General features: G+C 45.9%; 2 protein-coding genes across 6 annotated transcripts in view; both read left to right on the forward strand.

Annotated features, from left to right (window-relative positions):
• Nucleotides 1-20,363, forward strand: part of LOC139047961 (BTB/POZ domain-containing protein 6-like) — a 190,520-nt gene that overhangs the window by 133,675 nt on the left and 36,482 nt on the right. Inside the window, exon 1 of one of the 2 annotated variants that reach the window (XM_070522178.1) lies at nucleotides 1,505-1,544. The exons of the other annotated variant lie outside the window; for it this stretch is intronic. The gene's annotated coding sequence lies outside the window, so the exon portion shown is untranslated. Of the gene's footprint in view, nucleotides 1-1,504; nucleotides 1,545-20,363 lie in introns of those variants that run through there. 2 annotated transcript variants of the gene reach the window in all.
• On the forward strand, nucleotides 1,099-15,666 carry LOC139047962 (BTB/POZ domain-containing protein 6-B-like). 4 transcript variants are annotated; one of them, XM_070522181.1, is made up of 5 exons: nucleotides 1,099-1,651; nucleotides 6,240-6,298; nucleotides 6,653-6,870; nucleotides 11,023-11,314; nucleotides 13,007-15,666. In XM_070522181.1, exons 2-5 carry the CDS (start codon nucleotides 6,293-6,295, stop codon nucleotides 13,376-13,378), a joined length of 888 nt encoding a protein of 295 aa, XP_070378282.1. In that variant the 5' UTR covers nucleotides 1,099-1,651; nucleotides 6,240-6,292; the 3' UTR covers nucleotides 13,379-15,666. The 4 variants fall into 4 exon arrangements, with proteins under 4 accessions (XP_070378282.1, XP_070378283.1, XP_070378284.1 ...); XM_070522182.1 differs by having other exon boundaries at nucleotides 1,099-1,628; nucleotides 6,236-6,298; XM_070522183.1 differs by having other exon boundaries at nucleotides 1,099-1,628.

Genomic DNA, 20,363 nt, shown 5'->3' on the forward strand with positions numbered 1-20,363 from the left:
GTCTGCCGTCCGGCGCCATGCTGGTATGCCCACGAGGGTGCATGGCGAAAGTGCTGTTGACGACGAGTGGCGAGTTTTAGCGCTTTGCTGAAAGGCGTCAACAAGTTGTTTGGATTGGGAAACATCTTAGCATGTCGTCACTAAGCTCTTAGCTTCGATATAGCCGTAATATAAAATCGCAATGGACATAGAGGCGCTCCCGCAGCTCTGCCCGCGATCGAAATCGGAGGCAAGTCTGAACATTGTCGATAGGTAACGTACACAAGTAGCTTGTTAACATTGTATACCTAGCCTTGAACTCTATTGAGGTATCACTCAGGGGACAACAATCAGAGGTGCCCCACGTGTCATGCGGTGTGCCGCACGAGCTTAGCCCAATCCAGGTAACTGCGAAGCTCCGAAGAATAACGTTTTGCTAGCTTTCGTGCTTCTATAATTTTCACGGAAAGAGTTTTTAGCAGTCTTTGTCAGGCCCCCGGACATCAAGGTTTAAAAAATAAGGAAATGTAACATAAATCGACTGAAAGGGCTGTTAACACGGACAAAATGAGCTATGGTAGCTGAGAATATGCCACGATCAATCTAACTCACGCGACGCGTTGAAAGATTATGCGCACTCTTTTGAGTTTCGAGTGGTGCCTGTGCGTGCAAAGGCACATCGCCTACTCGAGAGAGTTGAAAAACGAAGAACTACTCCTTGCAACAGCAACTTTATTTTCTGGAATAATACAGCGCGCGATGAGCGGCGTCGACAGCCCGGCGGCGAGATTCGGAAGCACGGAAGAGCCAATGTGAACTATAGAGCCGGCCGGCTCAAGGTGGGCATGGCTTTGGTTACGGGATGGAAAGGAATGCACCTTCATTTCTTATTCGGCATGTGCTGTTTTCATAACATGACTTCGGTCAACTTCCGCCAGAACGTTGGTTGCCAAGCATGATAAACTTAGAACATGTTTGAAGAGAATAAGTTGAATGTGCGTGCACGAAGAAATAGTTCATCCATTCGCAATAGGTGACCGATTCCAATACGCACCTTTCTTTCATATCCCAGTTTGATCATGGGTGCCTAGTTCCGAGTTCATTGCCGAGCTCTCAGTGGGAACAAAACCGTGCGAACATGCGCGCGACGGCATCAAGATGCTGGCGATACAAAGCAGACGCGTCTGTGTTATCGCAGCGGCAGTGTCCACGAAGTCGCCGCGGCTCATGATGCACGTCGCGCTTGCTTCCGAAAGTTATTTTTGCTGCCTAATACAGCAAAGTGGTATACCGTCGACCTTGAGACATGTGAAATCGCAAAAATGCAAGGCACAACTCGTTAGAATCGCACTTATTCGCCAATAAACTGCTACCTTGCACAGCTGCCGCTGGAAGGAATCCGCATATGTCGGTGCGAGGAGGAGACTGGCCCGGCGCGCTGGTTCGAGGCTACGTTCCTCCTCGCCGATAAAACAGTTTATTGGTCCGTGCGTCCGCCTGATTGTGTGTGTCCCTGTGTGTGCAAGGGTGTGTGCGCTGCTGGAAGAGAGCCGTGTATCAGTGAGGTAGGTCGGCTTCCTCAGCGTATGGTAACGTTTTCGCACGTGGGCATTCGTGCATCGTCTTGGTGTTGCCGTGTCTCTGGCGCGGTGAGTACCCGTTCAAAGTGCACGTAAGTATAAGTTTCTGCCATTCTCATCAGTCATGCTCATCGGCGTATTCACCCCACAGCTGTTAATTTTTTTGTATGTGTTCCCGACCCTTGAGCTGTGTTCCGGTGAGCTCCGTTGGCTGTGCAGCGCAAAGTATCGTTTTCTCACGTGGACTTTCGTGGATCGCTTTGGTTTGCGCGGGTTTTGCTTTGTAGTTTCCACCGTGCATACCCTGGCGGCGCGCACACACAGTGTATCTGTCTGCCCTTCTCATCACTACTGCTGTCCTGCTTATTTTAGCTACAGCTCTTCATCTGGGCGCAACATTTCCAGACCGTGGATCTGTCGTAGTATAACTTCCATCAGAAGTGCATTGACGGGGGCCAGTTGATATATGATGTGACTGCATTGTGTATGGTTGCACTGCGAAGGTGACGCACGGCAGGCGGGACACAGGAAAACGTGTAACGCTAGGTAAAGCCAGGCATGAAAGACTACGGGACACGGGTTTCACGGCATGTTTTAATTTCTGCTCTGGTAAGGCATGACGCTTTTGCTTTAATGAATCGCTGTGTAGTTGAGTGTAAATTCGAGACCATGTGTGCTCCCAGGGTTTGTAAAAGTTCAACTTTCTCGCAAATGACATTCCCCGTAAAATTTTGCGACTGACTCTGAGTGTTCGACCGTTGTCTTTGTGTCAGTGTATTTGTGTATGTCACCTTACCAGTGGAACCGTACAGCATAGTCTCATACGTTCTGCCCAGCTACGAAGTTCAACTTGAGCAGGCTAAGCATTTCTAGCGACACACGTAATACGATGTAGGTTTATTGCTTGCGGTTGAGTGCTTTTGTGTCTTTCTAGAAACTCTCCAGTTCGTGATGTGCATTTTGTTATCGTATTAGGTGTAACAGATTGTATGTATGATGTAGAGTGAGGGTAACACGGCGATGGGTCAGACGCTATGGGTTTCCGCTGCTGAGCTAGATATCGCGGTTTGGATTTCCGGCTGAATCGACCAGTCTTGAGAATTTAAGTTTAGAAAAATGCAAAGAATTCGAAATCTCAATCACTGTGCTTTGAGTGCACGTTAGAAAAAGCCCCATGTTGTCAAAATTAACCCGCAGCTCACCACTATTCTGTCAACCCGCTATGCTTCTTTGATAAATGCCTTGCTGGTTAAGACACGTTAAATTTTAACATTTCTTTAACGTAGTCGTGGCTTTCGTAGGCCGCTGCGATTGTCTTTGCCAGTAATAGAAGACGAGGCTTGTGTCTTTTTATTTAAAAGCTTGGGGGAATATGAGCCTGAAGCGCAGCACTGTTTGACATGGCTTTTGCAAGGAGCTTTCCCTGTGTTTAAGCGTGTACGTGCAGGCGCCCTCCGGATCCCTAGTTACCGTCCTAAATAAGCGTTGACAAAGGGCGGCCTCTAGGTGAAACAGTATTTAGACCGCGTACAACAAGCGAGCCGCAATAACGTGCAATTAAGGCCGTAAAATAATTTATCGAAGCGTCAGGAACTACGGAGAATTGCTAGAGCGATGTAATCTGCTCAACATGCATAAACCACGTTTTGTACAAATATTCCTGTACTAAAGTGTAAAGCTGCAGCGTTGCGTGCCTAAAATGCCCGCGAATGTGTTACAACTTGTGGTGTAGCCTTGTATTGTACTATAGGCTATCCTTGTGGCACTGCTTGTGAACTGCAAGTGAGGTCGGTGTATTGTCATTCTTGCGTAATATTTTACGATATTTTATTACTTGCTGTCCAAATTGTGGGTGTTTTCACGTACGATGTGCTAACTGGGACTTATTCGGATAGCACGTTCCGACTTTTATTTTCATTTTATTTTGGCATTTTCTCTTCCTTGTTTTCTTTGTTTGCTTGCTTGTCTCTTTGAGCCTGCCATTCTCGCTGTGTACTGTTTGCCGAAGAGACAAGTAGTACAGTCAGCATCACCTATGAAGCCAAGTTGCCAACCTCTCCTGCATCTCGTTCTACTCTCCGAATCGGAGGAACATGTTTATATGTCGTTCGACGGATGCGCTGCGAAGGAATGGAACACGCCACGTTGGCTCGTGCTTCGCCAGAAAATTGAGTGCGCCTTCGCGCAAATAAACTTTGCCGCATGTGATCAATAGTAATGGGCTCAGTAGAATTATGGCTTAAAATTAGGTATAGCATCTTAAAGTTGCTCGAAGAGGTTCCTGTAAACGAACTTCTTGCTGGCGCAGACCTAGTGCTAATTGGTAGTTCCATGCTGCTCTATACGCGAAGCCGTGATACATACAACGACCTCCGAAATGTCTTTGCGCGATAAATGTTCGGAAAACACAGACGACGCACAGGGAATCTCAGACACCGTAACTTTCATAGCTACGCCATGGTCGAACGTTCCGAACTGTTTTAGAATGAACTCGGATGACACCCAGTACTTGAATTCTTGGACTATTGTTACTCTCAAATATGAATATTAAGGAACATATTGCTCGTATTTATTAAAGGTTGATCGCTCTTTGGCAGTCATCTGTTGAAAAAGTATTACATTTCCTATAAAGTAGAAGTAGTAAAAAAAAATTCCAGACTGGGGTGGAGCTTTATCGCTTAATCACAACAGAATCAACGAAGGTCAGTATGCCTACTGAAATGTTAGTACCTGCAGCAACCCTGGGGCAAACTTTTGTGTTTGTTGAGAGAGATTTCTCCTGCGATTAATAATAAACCTGAAACACCTGTTAGGAGCGGTGCCATTGAATGACCAGTTTCTTCGCATCGTAATGCGGTCTCTCTGCATTGCGGTTTGATTTGCTTTTGTGAGCGTTTTCGACAAGTAACGCATATCGTTCGGTCTAGAAAGGGAGGCCTCTCGTAGTTCTTGAATCTTAGAGGTCGTCGCACGAAATTTTTTAGTTCCAGTTTAGCATCGGACAAGATGTGTACAGACGGAGGTCTTAAAGGGCCCCTCAGCAGGCCCCATAGAAAATTTCGGTTATACGCTGCAAGTTGTTACGTGTTCTCTAAGGAACGTTCTGCCGCAAAAAAAAAAAGAATTCACATCGGCTCATTAATAGCCTAGATAGAAATATTTCAGTGCCGGGAACCCATGATTTCAGAAGGCGAGCTACACTGCATAGCAAGACGTTCTCTCCACTCGCCTCGTCTAACCTCTGCAAGCGAAATTCCTTCCCTGCGTTCTCCCATACCGGACCTGGAGGATCGCGGGACGAACACGTCACAGGGCCTTCATTTTTTTTTTTGGCGCTACGCACTTCCGCCGACGACGTCGCGCGCGAGCTGTTGTCTCGTTCGCACAGCGCACGATTTTGCTCGCTGTGCACAAGGAAACATGACTAGCGGTATAATTTAGTGGTACACGAATACTCAGACAGAAGAAGCGGATCACATTGATTGATTGATTGAAAACGTTTTTATTTGCTGAATATTCGTAGAACTCGTGGGTGGGCCGCCTAGTCTGGTAGTCCACTGGTTATTGCTGCTGCACTGACCCTCTCCACCAGCCGGTGCTGACGGTCAGGATCATCGCTGCGCAGAATAGCCTCCCACTGCTCTTCGGAGTGATTTCGAATGGGGTCAACTATCGGATTAAATTGGCATGCCCACACCATGCGGTAGAGGCTAGCTGCCTCTCAAACATGATCACGCAATGGAATACGGTAGAAAATGGCATAGTTCTGGTGCCTGCGCACGTGACCGCACAACCGTGGGAACAAGCAGACGAAGCGGAAGTACATCTATCTCTCTTGCTTTGGTGCGAAGTAACACAAAAAACACGCAGACATTCAGTTTGTATGTTTTATTATTTCTCTAAAGTTCAAATTCGGCAATTGAAGCAACAGATCGCACAGATGCCTTGAATAATTCTCGAAGTCACGTGTCACCACGAGCGACGTCACACTGCGGACACGACTACGTCACCGTCCGGCTTGGAGCGCGTCGGCCGCGAGGAGAAGGAAAAATGGCGTTCGGTTTGAAATTTCAGATATCTTCGAGGCGCGTGGCGACGTAATACTTTGCAGACACGATCGTTATCGCGCAATGTATGCTCAGCGCTTGTCAGCTCAAAATGGCCAGACCTCGTGAGGGGCCCTTTAAGGTCAGGCTCAGTTCCGCGCGTCGTTATTGACTTTCTTGCCATAGAAAGACGGGACGCTAACTTCCGTTTCCTTAAGGAACTAAGCAAAGTATAGTGACACCGCGGAAAACAAAAGGATGGCAAATCGGTTTTTGTTTAGTCTCATTCGACTTTCAGGACAAAAAGCAATGTTTAGTCGCTATTACATTTGTTGGCTGTCCTATTTACCGCTGTTAGGTCTGGCAAAAGACGTGGTCGTTGCCCCGAAACTCCTTAGATGCGTACCTGCACAATGGGCCCGTGACATTTAGTGCTCCCCATTCGCTGGCAGTGCATATTGCTTTACCATATATAGCCGTCTCCAGGATGTGCGTGTAGCGGCTTTGTAGCTGCTGTGTATGTCGCCCTGTGAACGGATGGAACGCCATATCAAAACTGTGTTTGTGAATCGTGACTGGCTTAATATTATGTTAAGGCGCCCGCCTTACGGTGTCGACTGGCTATCGCAGACAGGCTGGACCTTCGCTCTCCGTTAGATCAAGTGACAGCCGACGACGGGGAGGACAATGCCTGTGAGTGTTTGCTTTTTTATTTACAGACTTCCTATCTCCAGAACGCTAGTCTCTGTCGCAAGAAAGAGCGTTATGGCGTTCTAAGTCTCTGGGACTACAGTATTGGCACCACACCCGGCTGCATGCGGTTATTTGGGGCACCACTTTTCTGACACTATTGCTACCAGCGTTGTCGCTAGCCTTGCACGTTTGATGCCCCTGTTTTCAGTAAACCACAACACAAATATGCTTACACGCCTCGTGGAGCGTCTTGTTTATGCAGACGGAAACTATACAGTGAGATCAACTTGCTTGGCGGCCAATTCCGATGAGTTGTTTAGAGACGCTTCTGAAAGTGCCGACGTCGTTTTGCAGTTGAACTTGGAGAAATTCCTGCAAAGCGGCGATCACGCCGATGTGGAGTTTGTCGTGAAGCCGGAAAAATTCGACATCTCGAAGACCTTCAAGGCTCACAAGCAATTACTGGCCTTGAGTAGCGAAGTTTTCGAAGCCATGTTCTACGGTCAGCTTGCCGAAAAGGACATCGTGGTCATCACTGATCTCCACCCTGATGGATTCTACGGCCTTCTGAAGTGAGTATACTTTTGCAGCCGGGTTGATGAGCCATCGTCACAGGCATTACCCTACTATGTATTTTAGAATGTCGCACGGACCCGACCCAGCTAAGATCCACGTGCATTGTTTGCAACGAATAGGCGAGGCCTTTACCGAGTGCTTCAGTGTACCGGCTATCTCAATTGTGATTGCTGTGAAATAGTGCAATATGGTTTTTTACAGCGAAGCTATTGTGTGACTAGAAGCACTGAAATACATCGTGTCTGTTTGGACGGCATTGTACAAAAAATCTAATCTTTCGAGAGCTTTATTCAGGAAGTAGGGAAAATGTTACGGGTGATAATGCGGGCAAACTTGAAGTCTGTGCGTTGTTTCGGAGATAAATGAAAATTGCTGAAGTTTCGTTCTCGGCCTTTTAACTGGCGTTATGCAGTTTCCTCACTGCCCTGTAAGAACCAAAGATGGCAGGAGTCTCAGATTTGGACAAAATGGTGGCAGTCTATTGGTGACATGCACCGAAGCATTGATATGTTTAGAGCAATTTCGTGCATTGTAAACAATTAGCACTAGCATTCTCCAAATTTCCATGCGTTATACGAGGCCTGTAATAGGTTTTTCCGGTGTCCTCGGTGAACTATGCGTTGAACTTGCTTATATTTTGTTGAACTGTGCGTGCTGTCCGTGACTTACGATAAATGTTCAGTTTGGTTAAGTAAATAACAGCCTGCATAGAAAATTACTCATTCAAGTGTTTTGGAGTGTCACACGGCCGTTTTTCGCGTTGTTTCCCATAGTGTCAAGAGATGCCTACATGACACCGTGTTCACATTTGGTGGAGCTTGTGAGCATAGTAGTTGTAATGTCTGGGAAAACTTTCACGTAATGAACGAAATGGAGTAAACGAAGCAGTAATGGCAACCCAACTGCACGGATTGACCGACTCCCTAATGCTCCCTGGCTCATCGGGGATCTTTACTTGCCTATAGCGAAGTCCTCGTGATGGAACCGCCTTTTCCACTTCGACATCGTTAATTACAAGGAAATTTCCCGCAACTTACTGATGAATTGAGTTTTCGTTGCTATTTATGTCATCGCCATTCTGCATGTTTGGTGGAATTTTGTTGCAAACGCGAATGAGTTACGTATAGCAGTTTCAGTTGAAGTTCTGTTCGTGCCTGTTGGAGGCAAGTTCTTATCATCGTTCCGTTTGTCTCGCATTTCCTTCTAAGCGAATTTGATTTTTCCCTGATTCCACTGTACTAATAAATGTTGTATGACTTGAAAATAAGGCGTGAATCAAGACGTAATAGTAATGATTTATACGACTTTTTCGTGCGGGTGTGTTATGTGAAAATTTGCAACTGCAAAAAATTCTCACAGTAGGCCATCACTTGATTAACCGTATTTGAGAAGGGTTTCGTACTTGAAAAAAATATTGTTTCGCATTGAGTAAGTATTAAAACTGCGTTGCTTTGTGCACGAGAAGAAAGGGGGCTTACCGAGGGGCCGGATTTTTTATTAACCGTATTATAAGAAGCCAAGAAACACTGACCCCAAAGACAACACACGACAAATTACATGTGCTTAATAAATGAAATAAAGAAACAATAAGTCGAGCCCCTCGGTTAGCCCCCTTTTCTTGTCGTTACTACATAACGAGAGTCTCGAATCCGGCAACACTGATGCCTTCAGGTAGCATATGTGGGCTTATTGACCGGTTGGCCTTCACCCAAAAAGGTCACGTTCTCGTGGCGCCTGCGACAGAAAGGATGTGCCACATCCGCCGCCTAGCTCTGTGTGTGGTGGCGCTGGCTAACACTCCCAGGATTCTACTGGGAAACGTAAATACCCAAAAAAGTGGATGAGGAAATGGCCCCGCGGTAGCTGAATTGGTAGAGCATCGCACGCGAAATGCGAAGGTTGTTGGATCCTTCTCCACCTGCGGCAAGTTCTTTTTTCATCCACTTTAACTTCCATTAATTTATCGTTTCTTTATTTCATTTATTAAGCACAAGTGATTTCCCCTGTGTTGTCCTTGGTGCGAGTGTTTGTTGGCTTCGGAGAAATTGTTTTGTGTACGTAATTTCATATTTAAAAGTAACGAATTGTCTGTTGTATGACATGCTCAATGTTATTTTCGGTTTTTATGTACTCCTGCTCGGGGAACGAAGAGGCCCTGCAATATGTACTCGTATGAACAACGTAAATAAGTATTTGCGCACACATCAAAGAAAGTTTCACTTAAACCTATTATATCACAACACCGTTTCCCACTGCATAAAATTTTAACACCTTTATCTATGTTTCCGGTCGTTGAGAGCGCATTCATACAAAAAAGTTTAGTCCAACCTATCTATATTAGCATATCTAGTGAATATTAATTGGTTTGATGAACAATGTTGCTATCTTTTTTCGAACATGTCACTAAACTGAGGCAAAGAATTCGCAAGATTTTCGCAATATCCTGCTGGAAGGTCGCTAATATTGTCGCTAAAATAGTCTAGAGATTTTGATGCTGTTTAGGTGCTCTTGCAACACTACAAATAGAGGCTAACATCCAGCAAGCTTTGGCTGTTAGTCCAGAGTCCATGCAGGTTAACAAAAATTTATTAGGAGGGTGTAGAAGACCTAATTTATGTTAAAGATTCATTTAGAAAATAATGTAAGATAGCAGCTGAAATCCTCCGTTTACGTCCAGGTTTTAAGGTGAAAGTTTTAGCGCGCTTGGAACAATCACAGGTAACCTGATTCTCCCATGAGGTATAGACGCTTGGTCTACTCTATGTCTGAAAATTTTGTAGCTTTAAGCGCTCATCAAATAAGTGACCTTGCTCATGTTCACATTGTGTACCTTTGTACCGGTGAGATTACGTTGCCGCCTCTTGATCCATCTGAATGCTCGCTCCGTGCAGTATTGATTTGTCCGAAGGACGTGAGAAACGAAGGCGATGCATTGATTCGCGTGGACAAGCCCAACTGTAGCATGGCTTCCCACAGCTCGTCTCCTATTGTTGACCTGCTGCATTGGAAACGTTACCCTAAATTTTACATCTATTGCGGTAAGTCTTGAAACGTAACTTAGTGCTATGCTCGCAAATTTGTCCGCCAATGGAACTTAAACATCTCCAGCAACCGCAGTGTAAAGACCCTTTCCAGAGGTTTCATGATAAAATAATAATAAAAAAAACGCGCATTTTGTGACCACAATTTGAAGCCCGTTTGCTTCATCGCAACTAACCACAGCGCATGCCCCTGGTGAGTGGAGACCAGCGTGCGGTACAGCCAATTTCGGGCACCTTTTTTCCCTAGCATTTTTTAATGATGACGCACGCTCTAGAAAGTCATTTCTGAAGCACCTTTCTTTGGAGCCGCCGTCTCCAATGATGCTGCCACGTTGCCAAACAATGTAACCCGCCGTGGTTGCTTAGTGGCTTTGGTGTTGGGCTGCTGAGCACGAGGTCGCAGGATCGAATCCCGGCCACGGCGGCCGTATTTCGATGGGGGCGAAATGTGAAAACGCCCGTGTACTTAGATTTAGATGCACGTTAAAGAACCCCAAGTGGTCGAAATTTCAGGAGACCTCCACTGCGGCGTGCCTCATAATCAGAAATTGGTTTTGGCACGTAGAAACCCCATAAATAAAGAAAAAAAATAGGCCAAAGAATGTAGTTGGTCGCCGAAGGCAAATAGTGTATCAATAGCGCCACGGTTACGTCAATACCTACTTATAGGTGGGATCCGCATAATTTTGTTGGTTTTAAACTTCTTGAGTGAAATTTTATTCTCCGAAGTACAATCCGCTCTGCTCTGAATCCGGCGACCAGTCTGCTTTCACATGAGTCGATTTCTAGACATTGCGGTGCATCGCAAATAAGGTGCCGTATGTTCGGCACTCGTTTACATTATTTTACCTCCACTGTTTGTCGCCCGCTATGTCTTTGCAGGGTTTATGTTATTAGCCTGTGTTGTCGTGTTTTAAATTTTAGATGCATATTATTAACGACGAAGCTTTTTTTTCTTTATTTGCCTGTCGTGCTATACGTCGCATTATTTATTGTGCCATTTAGGAAAAACAAAACCTCCGGCACTTACCCCTGTATCTGCTCTTGTATGTTTGGCGATATGTTCGTCTGTGACAGCTATTTCGCCACCTCGGTTTTGTTTTGCAGGTACGTGTACGCGGGACGGGCCAGGATCGAAAATTGTTTCGAAGCCTTGCACACAAAGGCTGCAGCGGAGAAATATCTCTTCGAAGAGCTGGCAACTGCGTGCCTGACCTACCTTCGCGAGCACGTCGACGCCAAAGAAGCTTGTCTCTTGCTCGACTGTGCCTTCGAGAGCGGCTACGGATCGCTGGACAAAGTGGCAGAAGCAGTGCTCGCTAACTACGGCGAGGACGTTCTGCGTTCCGACGCGTTCTTCAATAGCCGTGTGGAAACGGTGCTTCATGTTGTGGAGAAGGTAACAAATTAGTCGCGTGGCCAGAATTTCATACCAAGATTGCTTAGCATGAAAGTATTTAAGCAGGGGCTGCAAAAAATCGTAGGCGCCCGGTGTCACGTGACTTGGCTGCTCCAATAGTAAGGAGCAGGCGAGCGGGTGGGAAAGTTCGAAAGATGGCGCTTCTTCAATGAGTACGGCTCTGAACAGCACTATTTTATTCGCCTGCTCACCTGATCAAAAGCGACCAATCCGCAGTTATTCCTCAGCATTCGCGCGCGTTTTGCTGACATTAATATTTGTCGTGTTGAGAAATGTCAATGAAATCGGGTGCTTGTGTTTTCTCTATATTCGTCCCAGCGTGCCGAGTTAGCTTACAATGCTGACATGACAGTCGGATGACATGACAGTCGGATGACATGACAGTCGGATGACAAGGTAGAATCACGATGTCGCATTCAGGGGAGAACGTGATTAATGATTTGCTGTAATACATATTTTTACCTGGCAGAATAATGCTGTTGACGCCTTTCGACACTTATAGGACGTCGCTCTGCCGACTCTTCGCTGAAGATCCGCCTTAGCGGCATTTTTATCCTTCCGTTGCACGCCGTCGCGATTTTCCACCAGCCGCCGCAGGCTAACCAAGCGGTAGCGGCCTGGCGTCAGACGCACGCACCACCCTCCTTATCCGATCATCTACTTTCACTGCCGCTAGTTTGTACCCGACAAAACCCTCTCCGCTGCTGCGTACTCTTCGTCTCTTGTCGGCTAATTCGATAAAGCTGTCAAGGCAGACAATGCTATCCGTTTTGAAAACGAACAAAACCGATTTTCTATACACGAGGAGAGTGTATGATTGGACGGTTAACACAACGCTGTGGGTCAACGCCCGGTGCTTGCGTCGGCGGTTACGTAAATGGAAGGTCAGGGAATTGGTGTGAAAACACATTTTAAGAAGTTTACGTCACAGGGTCCCTGGTAAACATCCTTTAGATCTCTTTCGGAAGATTGCCAACCTTGACCTCCTTCGTCATTTGAGGTTCGAGGGCCTTGCAAAACTTAAACTTAAGTACTTCGTTGTATGCTGTGCGCCGGGAAGTTATGGTCGCTGCATTAGCGTTAGCCGTGGCCACTTTCTAGCCGCTGGATCCCTGGAGCACTTCTTTATTTCATCTACGAACTTCTCCCACGTTGTGATCGGTCCACGTTTCGCCGGATGTTCCGGCAACAGCCGTCGAAGGTTAGTGGCTCGATTTTTTGCTGCCACGGGAGGCTGAGGAGTGGGGAGCTGTCGGCGTTGGAAGCCATCTCTCATTGTAGACTCAATTTGGCGACGTCAGCAAAGCTCAGATTGCGCCTCTTTGGTCGGTTGGTTGTCGTTCTTCGGGGGCGCCGTTTTGTCTGGTTGCTCCACCAGAACTGTTACGATGGGACATGCTTTGGGATTTGATTATGCTGCACAGAACGTCATGAGCTCCCGGAAATATTGTCAAATTTTCTGTCGTGATATCTCTAGATGATTGCAGGTACGTTTTTATTCAAATGATACTGCCCTGTTTACCTTCGGCTTAAGTTTAATGCTAACTTTATACAGGCTATCAGCTCCTTGTACTTGCATCTTGAAGGCAACATATTGTGCAATGGAAATTACAACAATGTATCTGCACGTGACAAATGTATTCCTGTATGTATTCTCAAATATATTCGCAGGTGACAAATGTACCGGAAATTTTGATAGTTCGTGCGGCGCTCAAGTGGGCGCGATCATATTGCAAGGCGGGTGCCACAGACTTCAAGACGACCATCGGTGCCTTCCTGCCGAAACTGAGGTTCTTGGCGCTGTCATCGTCGGAATTTGTCGAGTTAGTCACCTCCGAGGACGCGCAAGGTGTGATGGAAAAAGAGGACGCGTTCGCCATTTTGTGTCACGTGATCCACGAGGGGCGCGCTACACTGCCGGAGTGGGTATGCCGGGAGAATATGCCACGCCGTCTGACGACAGATGACCCGACTGGCTTGTCTGGGAGCGACAGGTCTTACTGGGATGACAGTGACAGCTCTTACATTGACAGCGACTTTTAAGAAAGTTTTAGGCCCCAGGTGAACTGATTTCACCACACGAACGTACGTGCAGTGCAGAAGATATCCTGTTCAGCTATGACTGTGCCTGTTTGAATGAATGGTGTGCATTAAAAAGATATAGATTGCGTGACTGTTGGCAGCAAATTTCCATATTTTTTATTCATTGAATAAATATGTAAGTAAAAGTTAGGTTAGCAGAAGCAGACCACGATTTTCCACTGGTTCTGTCACAACATTTTTATTTGTATAACTTCATCAGTTTACGTGTAATCACTACGCGGGAGTTTTGCAAAAAGGGCTCTTCAGAAAGCGCAGTTTACTTTATAAAATGCTTGCATAGGATAGGTTGGAGAAATGGTAGTAACTTGCCGAAGCAACGTATATATCACATTTCGCTCATGGCGTACTGATCCGTGCCAGTTTATTTAAATGCGTTTGTTTGTTTGTTTGTTTGTGCGTTTAAATGGAAACGTGCAAATTTGATGCTTAATTTAAAGCAAAATTATTCAGTATATTCACACGATTTTTGTGAAAGCACAGGCCGGTCTAAACAGCAAAGTCCTCTCCCAACTCTCACTGGGCTTTTACACTTTTATAAAATTGCATCAGATTTTACGAAAACATAGAAAACGATTGTTTATATTTAGCGTCTCGCAAACGTTTCAAGAGAAAAGTAAGGGCAAACCTTGCTCTCATGTGACTGTTCGTAAAAAGTTGTTCATATATATGCACCCTTGCCGAATATGACAGCGCTGCATTTGTTGTCAAAAACCAACTTAAAGATTGATTTCGGTGAGTTGTATGCTGTATTTTCCTTTCATCTGTGCTACCGTATCGGGTTATTTTTGGAGCGAGTGGCATTCATATTTTACGTGCACGTAATCATGAATGTGTGTCAGTACTCTGTTAAAGTGGTTTCTCTGTACGCGAAGTGTTCTGTGTGAAAGATGTGTTTCTTTAGTTTTTGAAATCCTCAAGCTCTAATTCGCGTGTTTTTCAGCGATGACAGTGTCAGATTATTCAAAGAAAGTTATTCAGGGCGATACTTATTGAAAAAAATTCAGCAATGGTGGATGCCAGAACTTGCATGGTAAGTAAATGTCAAATAAATATGTTAATTTTGCCAGTTTACCAACTTTAGGAGGTATGCTGTCATCGCATGACTTCGACTAAACTCCGTTACTGAAGGGATAACATTTTAGTGGAAATGTTGTGCATATGCCCCAACTTTCGTTAAGTACGGATTCTGAATGTGTCACAATATGCATTGTGTTTCCATTCAAGTGTTCTGCGTGCGGAAATTCTCTGCACAAAATCTAACCTAACCAGAAATGTTGCAGATGTCGAGTTCTTGAAGCTGGTGCAAATCACAGAGTTCCGAAAACGAAATGTTATGCGTTGAATAGTGTCCGACTTCAGCAATGACAACATCCCTCCTAATGACATTAATGAGAAAACGTAATGTGTGCTCAAGAGGTCATTAATGCTCATGTTGGCAATTATTGAGCAAAATATGACGTCCGCCACTGCTGTGTAGCTCATTCACCTAAAATGGTCTCAAATCTCTCATGTTTAATAACCTCTAACAGACCTTACAAAAACGGAAGCCACGAACACGAGAGCACAACGAATGTCAAACTGCGCCTTTCACAGTCATCCGCTTTGTGTGGGCCCACATGTTGCACTGTTACAAGGTATAAATCTAACCAGCTAGCTCAAATGTGTACACTATGGACGTGTTGTGGTCGTTTACATCTAAAAAAAGTTCGAGGATTGCTGTCAAGTTATTGCGGTTGTAATTTCTTCCTCACTGTACGCTAACGGTACACGGCATCCACACCACTTCTGTTCCTTGGAGCCATTTCACCAATTTCTTTGAAACAGAAGCATTCTGTTTCGGTAGTAACAAACGACTGACTATATTAACTTTCTGGCCCTACTTAGAAATCAATGAATATTCAGGGTTTACTTTCATATACATAGAGGGCAGCTGGAATATCATAAGCAATCCTTTTAGGCGTCACAACCATGAGTGCTTCTAGCCATGTGCCCTAAGCTGCAATCGTGTATTGTAATATACCAATCTTTTCACACTGTGGAACTCTAATTTCGGTTGGAATGGATGTATGTATATTGTGTATGTGGCTTCTTTCACTGTGCTGTAAGTGTAGTTATTGCCTTATTTACAACTGTTACTCAGGCGATGTCAAGGTCTGACAGCGCAAGTGTGATTGCTTGTGTACTTGTATTTCCACTGTTTAAGCCTTCAATAAATGACGTCATATGAGGCCTTTTGCGTCTTTTGACTTGACACCCTCACTGTTGGCTGATTTGGCAGCGCAATTGCTTTTTGCCTTTTCTTTTGTATGCATTTGTACGTGGCACGAAGTATTTGCTGGCATCACCTGAGGGACTGTTGTGTTGCGATAGCAAATAGTTGAAAAAAAAGAACATTTTCAGGTGATCCCTGCGGTTGTGATTTCAATTGCTACGTCTGAAGTGGGCTCTCTACAACAGGCACCACCATCATCTCGACGACAAATCCTGAAGCGCGTAACGTCATTTTATTCGGCTACAGTATTGCCTGCTGTGGAATTAAAAATACATGCATGCAGGCAACCACTCGATCGGAGTTCATGTGTGGGGCAGGCTTCACGAAATAAAAAAATTGACAACCGCCAACGCGTCACTGTAGATCGACTTACACCCTGAAGGATCCTTAAGGGTGCATATCGGTCTATAACTGACGCCCGTGCATAGGTAAGGGCGTAATACTGTGATCTATGGACAAAAACAACACGAAGGATGTAAATCGGTTTACAAAGCTTAATAAAGTTGCCTCATGACAGTGGACGTTGGAGTAATTGCAAGGTCGGCCGGACAGCGAAAACCAAGTTTCGAACTTCTAAGCGGGACCATTGTACGTGTTCAAGAATGCTTCAGAAGGACAGTATCGTGGAAACTCGGAAATATACTCCCACTTGAAGAAACAACTCTAAATCAAATGTGGACAGGGATGTGCGTACGGGCGCTGCACCAGCGCCGAAGCAAAGCAGAACCAGCGCAGGACGATCGGCGTCATTTCAGCTGAGGAAACCTGCTGCAGCTTGAAGGCTTCACGCAGTGAAAGCTTGGCTGAACCTGAGTGAGAATAAATATGTACAGATCACACATTTTATCTGCTTCTGTGTAGCACACGGGTATATATGCGAGGATGAACAAATGTGTTCTCAAGTGGTGAATCTGCCAGCGTCCTAGAGCACGAGTTAAGCGATTTGCTCGGTGGAGCACGTCTGTTTAATAAATGAAACGTACATATAAGGCGCTAGGTCATGTGCATAATTTCACAGCTCCTGTATTGCGAAATGTCTTCTGCATACCGTAGAAAAAGTTTTGTGAAAGACACAGAACAATATGGCAATTTCTTGTAACATATACTTTTAGTTTAGCTTGTTCTCTGTCTGATTTGAGCGCAATTGCCTGTTTATTGCTTTTCTGCAATTTTTACACTTTCTTCCAATAAGGGGCTGAGAGTTTGCTCCCGCCATAAAGGGTGATATACTGGAATGTGCTTGTAACAGATAATGTATATAGAGATAAGCATGCTGCGTAGAACATACTAGATGTGACCGCTGACGAGAGATGTGGTACCAAGGCACCTGGCACTGCGCGGCACCATCCACTCTACAAGATTCGCGGCATGACTTGTCCTGGTTGTAACTGCAACTTAGCTAGAGAGAGAGAGAGAGCAAGCACAGAGAGAGAGAGAGGTGTTTATTACTATAGAAAAGCTGAGAGGTCGGCTTGAATCAATGTTCTGACCTGTTACTCGGCGTTGGGGGAAGGGTAAAGGGTGTAGACAGAATAGAGAAGACGTTGATTATGAGGATGAAGATGGCCGTGAAAATCTTGCACGCCCTAAGAATCTTCAGAGTCTCCTGTCCAGTCTGCTGTCATACAAAAATTTGTTGAGAGCCTACAGACTATCAGGCTGATGACGAGGATGAGGCGAAGGTCCCAATAGAATCTTTTCAGTTAATGGTCCAACGACAAATTTTGACGTGTCTGTCAGCGATTTTCTCTGCAAATCAAATCGCGGGCCGATGCACGAGAGGTGTTCTGTCGTCTCAAGGATACCGCATTCCTGACGACAGGAAAGACAGGGAGGTCAACCAGACGAGCGCCCGGTTCGCTACCCTACACTGGGGGTGGGGGAAAGGGGAATATAAAGAGGGAGAGAATAAGCATAGGGGGCGTGTGAAAGGATGTACAGAGACTCTAGTAACTAAGACCACTTGGCTCGTGCCTATTAGGTCCGTCACCTATACTTGCGGGGCTGGTGAAGCTGCAACACACAAATGTTAATTGAAGATTGTAAAGAGACAAACAAATGTTATTTCGCTCACAGTATTTATTACATTTGCACTTTACTGTATGGAGACCAATTCTGTTGAAATTAAGAAAAAATATGCCAGTCCGCAAACAGAAAAGGCCCATTTATAATTTTTTTCCTCATTTCTTCTTTGTATTGTAATTTGTCTTTACATTCATCTGCTTACTGTAATAGCCGACGGCGGCAGACAGGAACACGTACGCACCTTCCGACGCCTGGTTTCCGAGAGCTCCGCGTTACTCGTCTCCCTACCTGCACGGGATGGCAGCGGGTTATAAAACCCTGTCACTCGACCGTCATCGCTCCGACTGTGAGGTCAACGGGCTTCCGCCGTAGCAATGCTCCTATGAACCAGGGGAGGCATTTGATTGGGCTGTTCAAATATCTCTGCGGGTCACCGCCCATGCTTGCGTCGGCGATTGCGTAAAGTTGACATCAGGAGTTTGGAATAAAATCGGCATGGAATAGTTTTACGTTATACGGCCCCTGTTTTTTGCACGCAGCACTCGTGCCGTCAGCGGAAGGCAAAAGGCATACGAGCAGATCGTGACGGTGCGTCCACTTGGAACCGTCGTTTCTTTTGGAAGCAAACGCGCTGCCCATCTGTCGCCTCTCTGAAAAGACCTTCTAAACCTTAATTCACGTGCGGCAAACCGTCGTCGATAGCTTGACAGCACGGCGTCTTGACAGCTTTGTATGCAAATAAACCCATGCTCTTTGGCTGGTGCGAGTAGCCAGTGCCTGAGCCATCGGCGGCAGCCATTTTTTATTCCTTTCGCAACGGGACAGCCTGTGCCTACTCAGAAAAAAACTCAGTTTTGTTCGGCATATTAATGCAACTTCAATGCGTTCGCGTCAGTTTGACGCGGTGAGTTCTCGCCGGTTTCTTGACGTCAGGTGACAGGCAGGTGAAGTGGGTGTCGCCGGAGAACTTTTGACCAATAGCCGAGCGCTAATGGCGAAAAGGTGTCGAATCATAAACAACCATTTTTATTTTCTTCTTTCCGGTCATGCATAATCGGTGTGTTCACGTCATATCAGATGGGCAGCTATCGCCGTTTTCGTAACGTTGCGTGACAGCCAAGCAAAGTGGGGGTGGTTCAAAAAGTTTTGACCAATGGTGAAGGGCACTTGCTGTCAACGTGAAAATTAAATTATGGGGTTTCACGTGCCAGAACCACGATTTGATTATGAGGCATGCCGCAGTGGGGGACTCCAGAAATTTGGACCATCTGGGGTTATTCAACGTGCACCTAAATCTAAGTACCCAGGCGTTTTCGCATTCGGCCTCCCTCGAAATGTGCCTGCTGTGGGCGGGAGTCGATCCCGCGACCTCGTGCTTAGCAGCTCAACACCGTAGCCACTAAGCAACGCGAAAAGGACAACCGCCTTTCTTGCAATTGCAGCATAAATATACACCAGAAAAGCAGCAGAAGCATATTGTTCGGTATGGTTTCGGAATTGCAAATAGACAAAAGCGGTATGCAAATAGGCACGTCCACGAGAAAGCCGCCGACGTGGGCACGACACGTGACCTACGCTTCAAGGTAAAGGACTGACGCAGCTTGAATTCTCGAAGCAACACCGCGGGCTACAACAAACGCCGATGTAAAGGCACAGGGTCAATGTTGACAACCTGTAGTTCTTTAATGTGCACTGAAAGCTGGGCACACGTAGGTATTCTCACTGCGCCCTGACCGGAAGGCAGCCACCGCGTCAGGTAATCGAACCCAAGATCTCACTACAACCGCCGCAGCCAAGTGAAGGCAAACATGATACAACGTTCAGGGAAATTTAGTGTGACAGATATTAGCGAAAATTCCTCGCAGTCCAAGCAAAGAACCGTGAAGTAACTCGATCGAAAGGGCTGTTAACATGTATAAAACGAGTTGATGACAGTGGCCGCGAATATGCCACGATCAACCAGACGCACGCGACGCGTTGAAAGATTATGTGCGCTCTTTATGTCTTGAATGGTGCCTGTGCGTGCAATGGCACACCGCCTACTCGAGAGGCTTGAAAAACGAATAACTACTCTTTGCAACAGCAACTTTATTTTCTGCAGTATTACAGCGCGCGTTGAGTGGCGTCGAGAGCTTGCCGGTGAGATTCGGAAGAACGGGAGAGCCCATGCGAAGTAGGGTCTGCCGGCACAGTGTAGGCATAGCTTTGGTTACAGAATGGAAAAGAACGCACCTTCATTTCTTAGTCGGCATGTGCTGTTTTCATACCATGACTTCGGTCAACTTCCGCTGAACGTTGGTTGCCAAGCAGGATAATCTTGGAACACGTTTGGACAGCATAAGTTTAATTTGCATGCACGAAGAAATAGCTTCATCCATTCGCAATAGGTGACCGATTCCAATACGCACCTTTCTTTCATAACCCAGTTTGATCATGGGCGCCCAGTTCCGAGTTCGCTGCCGAGCGCTCACTGGGAACAAAACCCTCCGTACATACGCGCGATGGCATCAAGTTCTTTCTGTTTATGCTAGCAATACAAAGCGGACGCGTCTCTTGTTATCGCAGCGGCGGTGTCCACGAAGTCGCCGCGGCTGAAGTTGCACTTCAGCCTTGCTTCCGAAAGTTATT

Source organism: Dermacentor albipictus, chromosome 7, assembly GCF_038994185.2.
Source record: "Dermacentor albipictus isolate Rhodes 1998 colony chromosome 7, USDA_Dalb.pri_finalv2, whole genome shotgun sequence".
NCBI classification, from domain to species: domain Eukaryota; kingdom Metazoa; phylum Arthropoda; class Arachnida; order Ixodida; family Ixodidae; genus Dermacentor; species Dermacentor albipictus.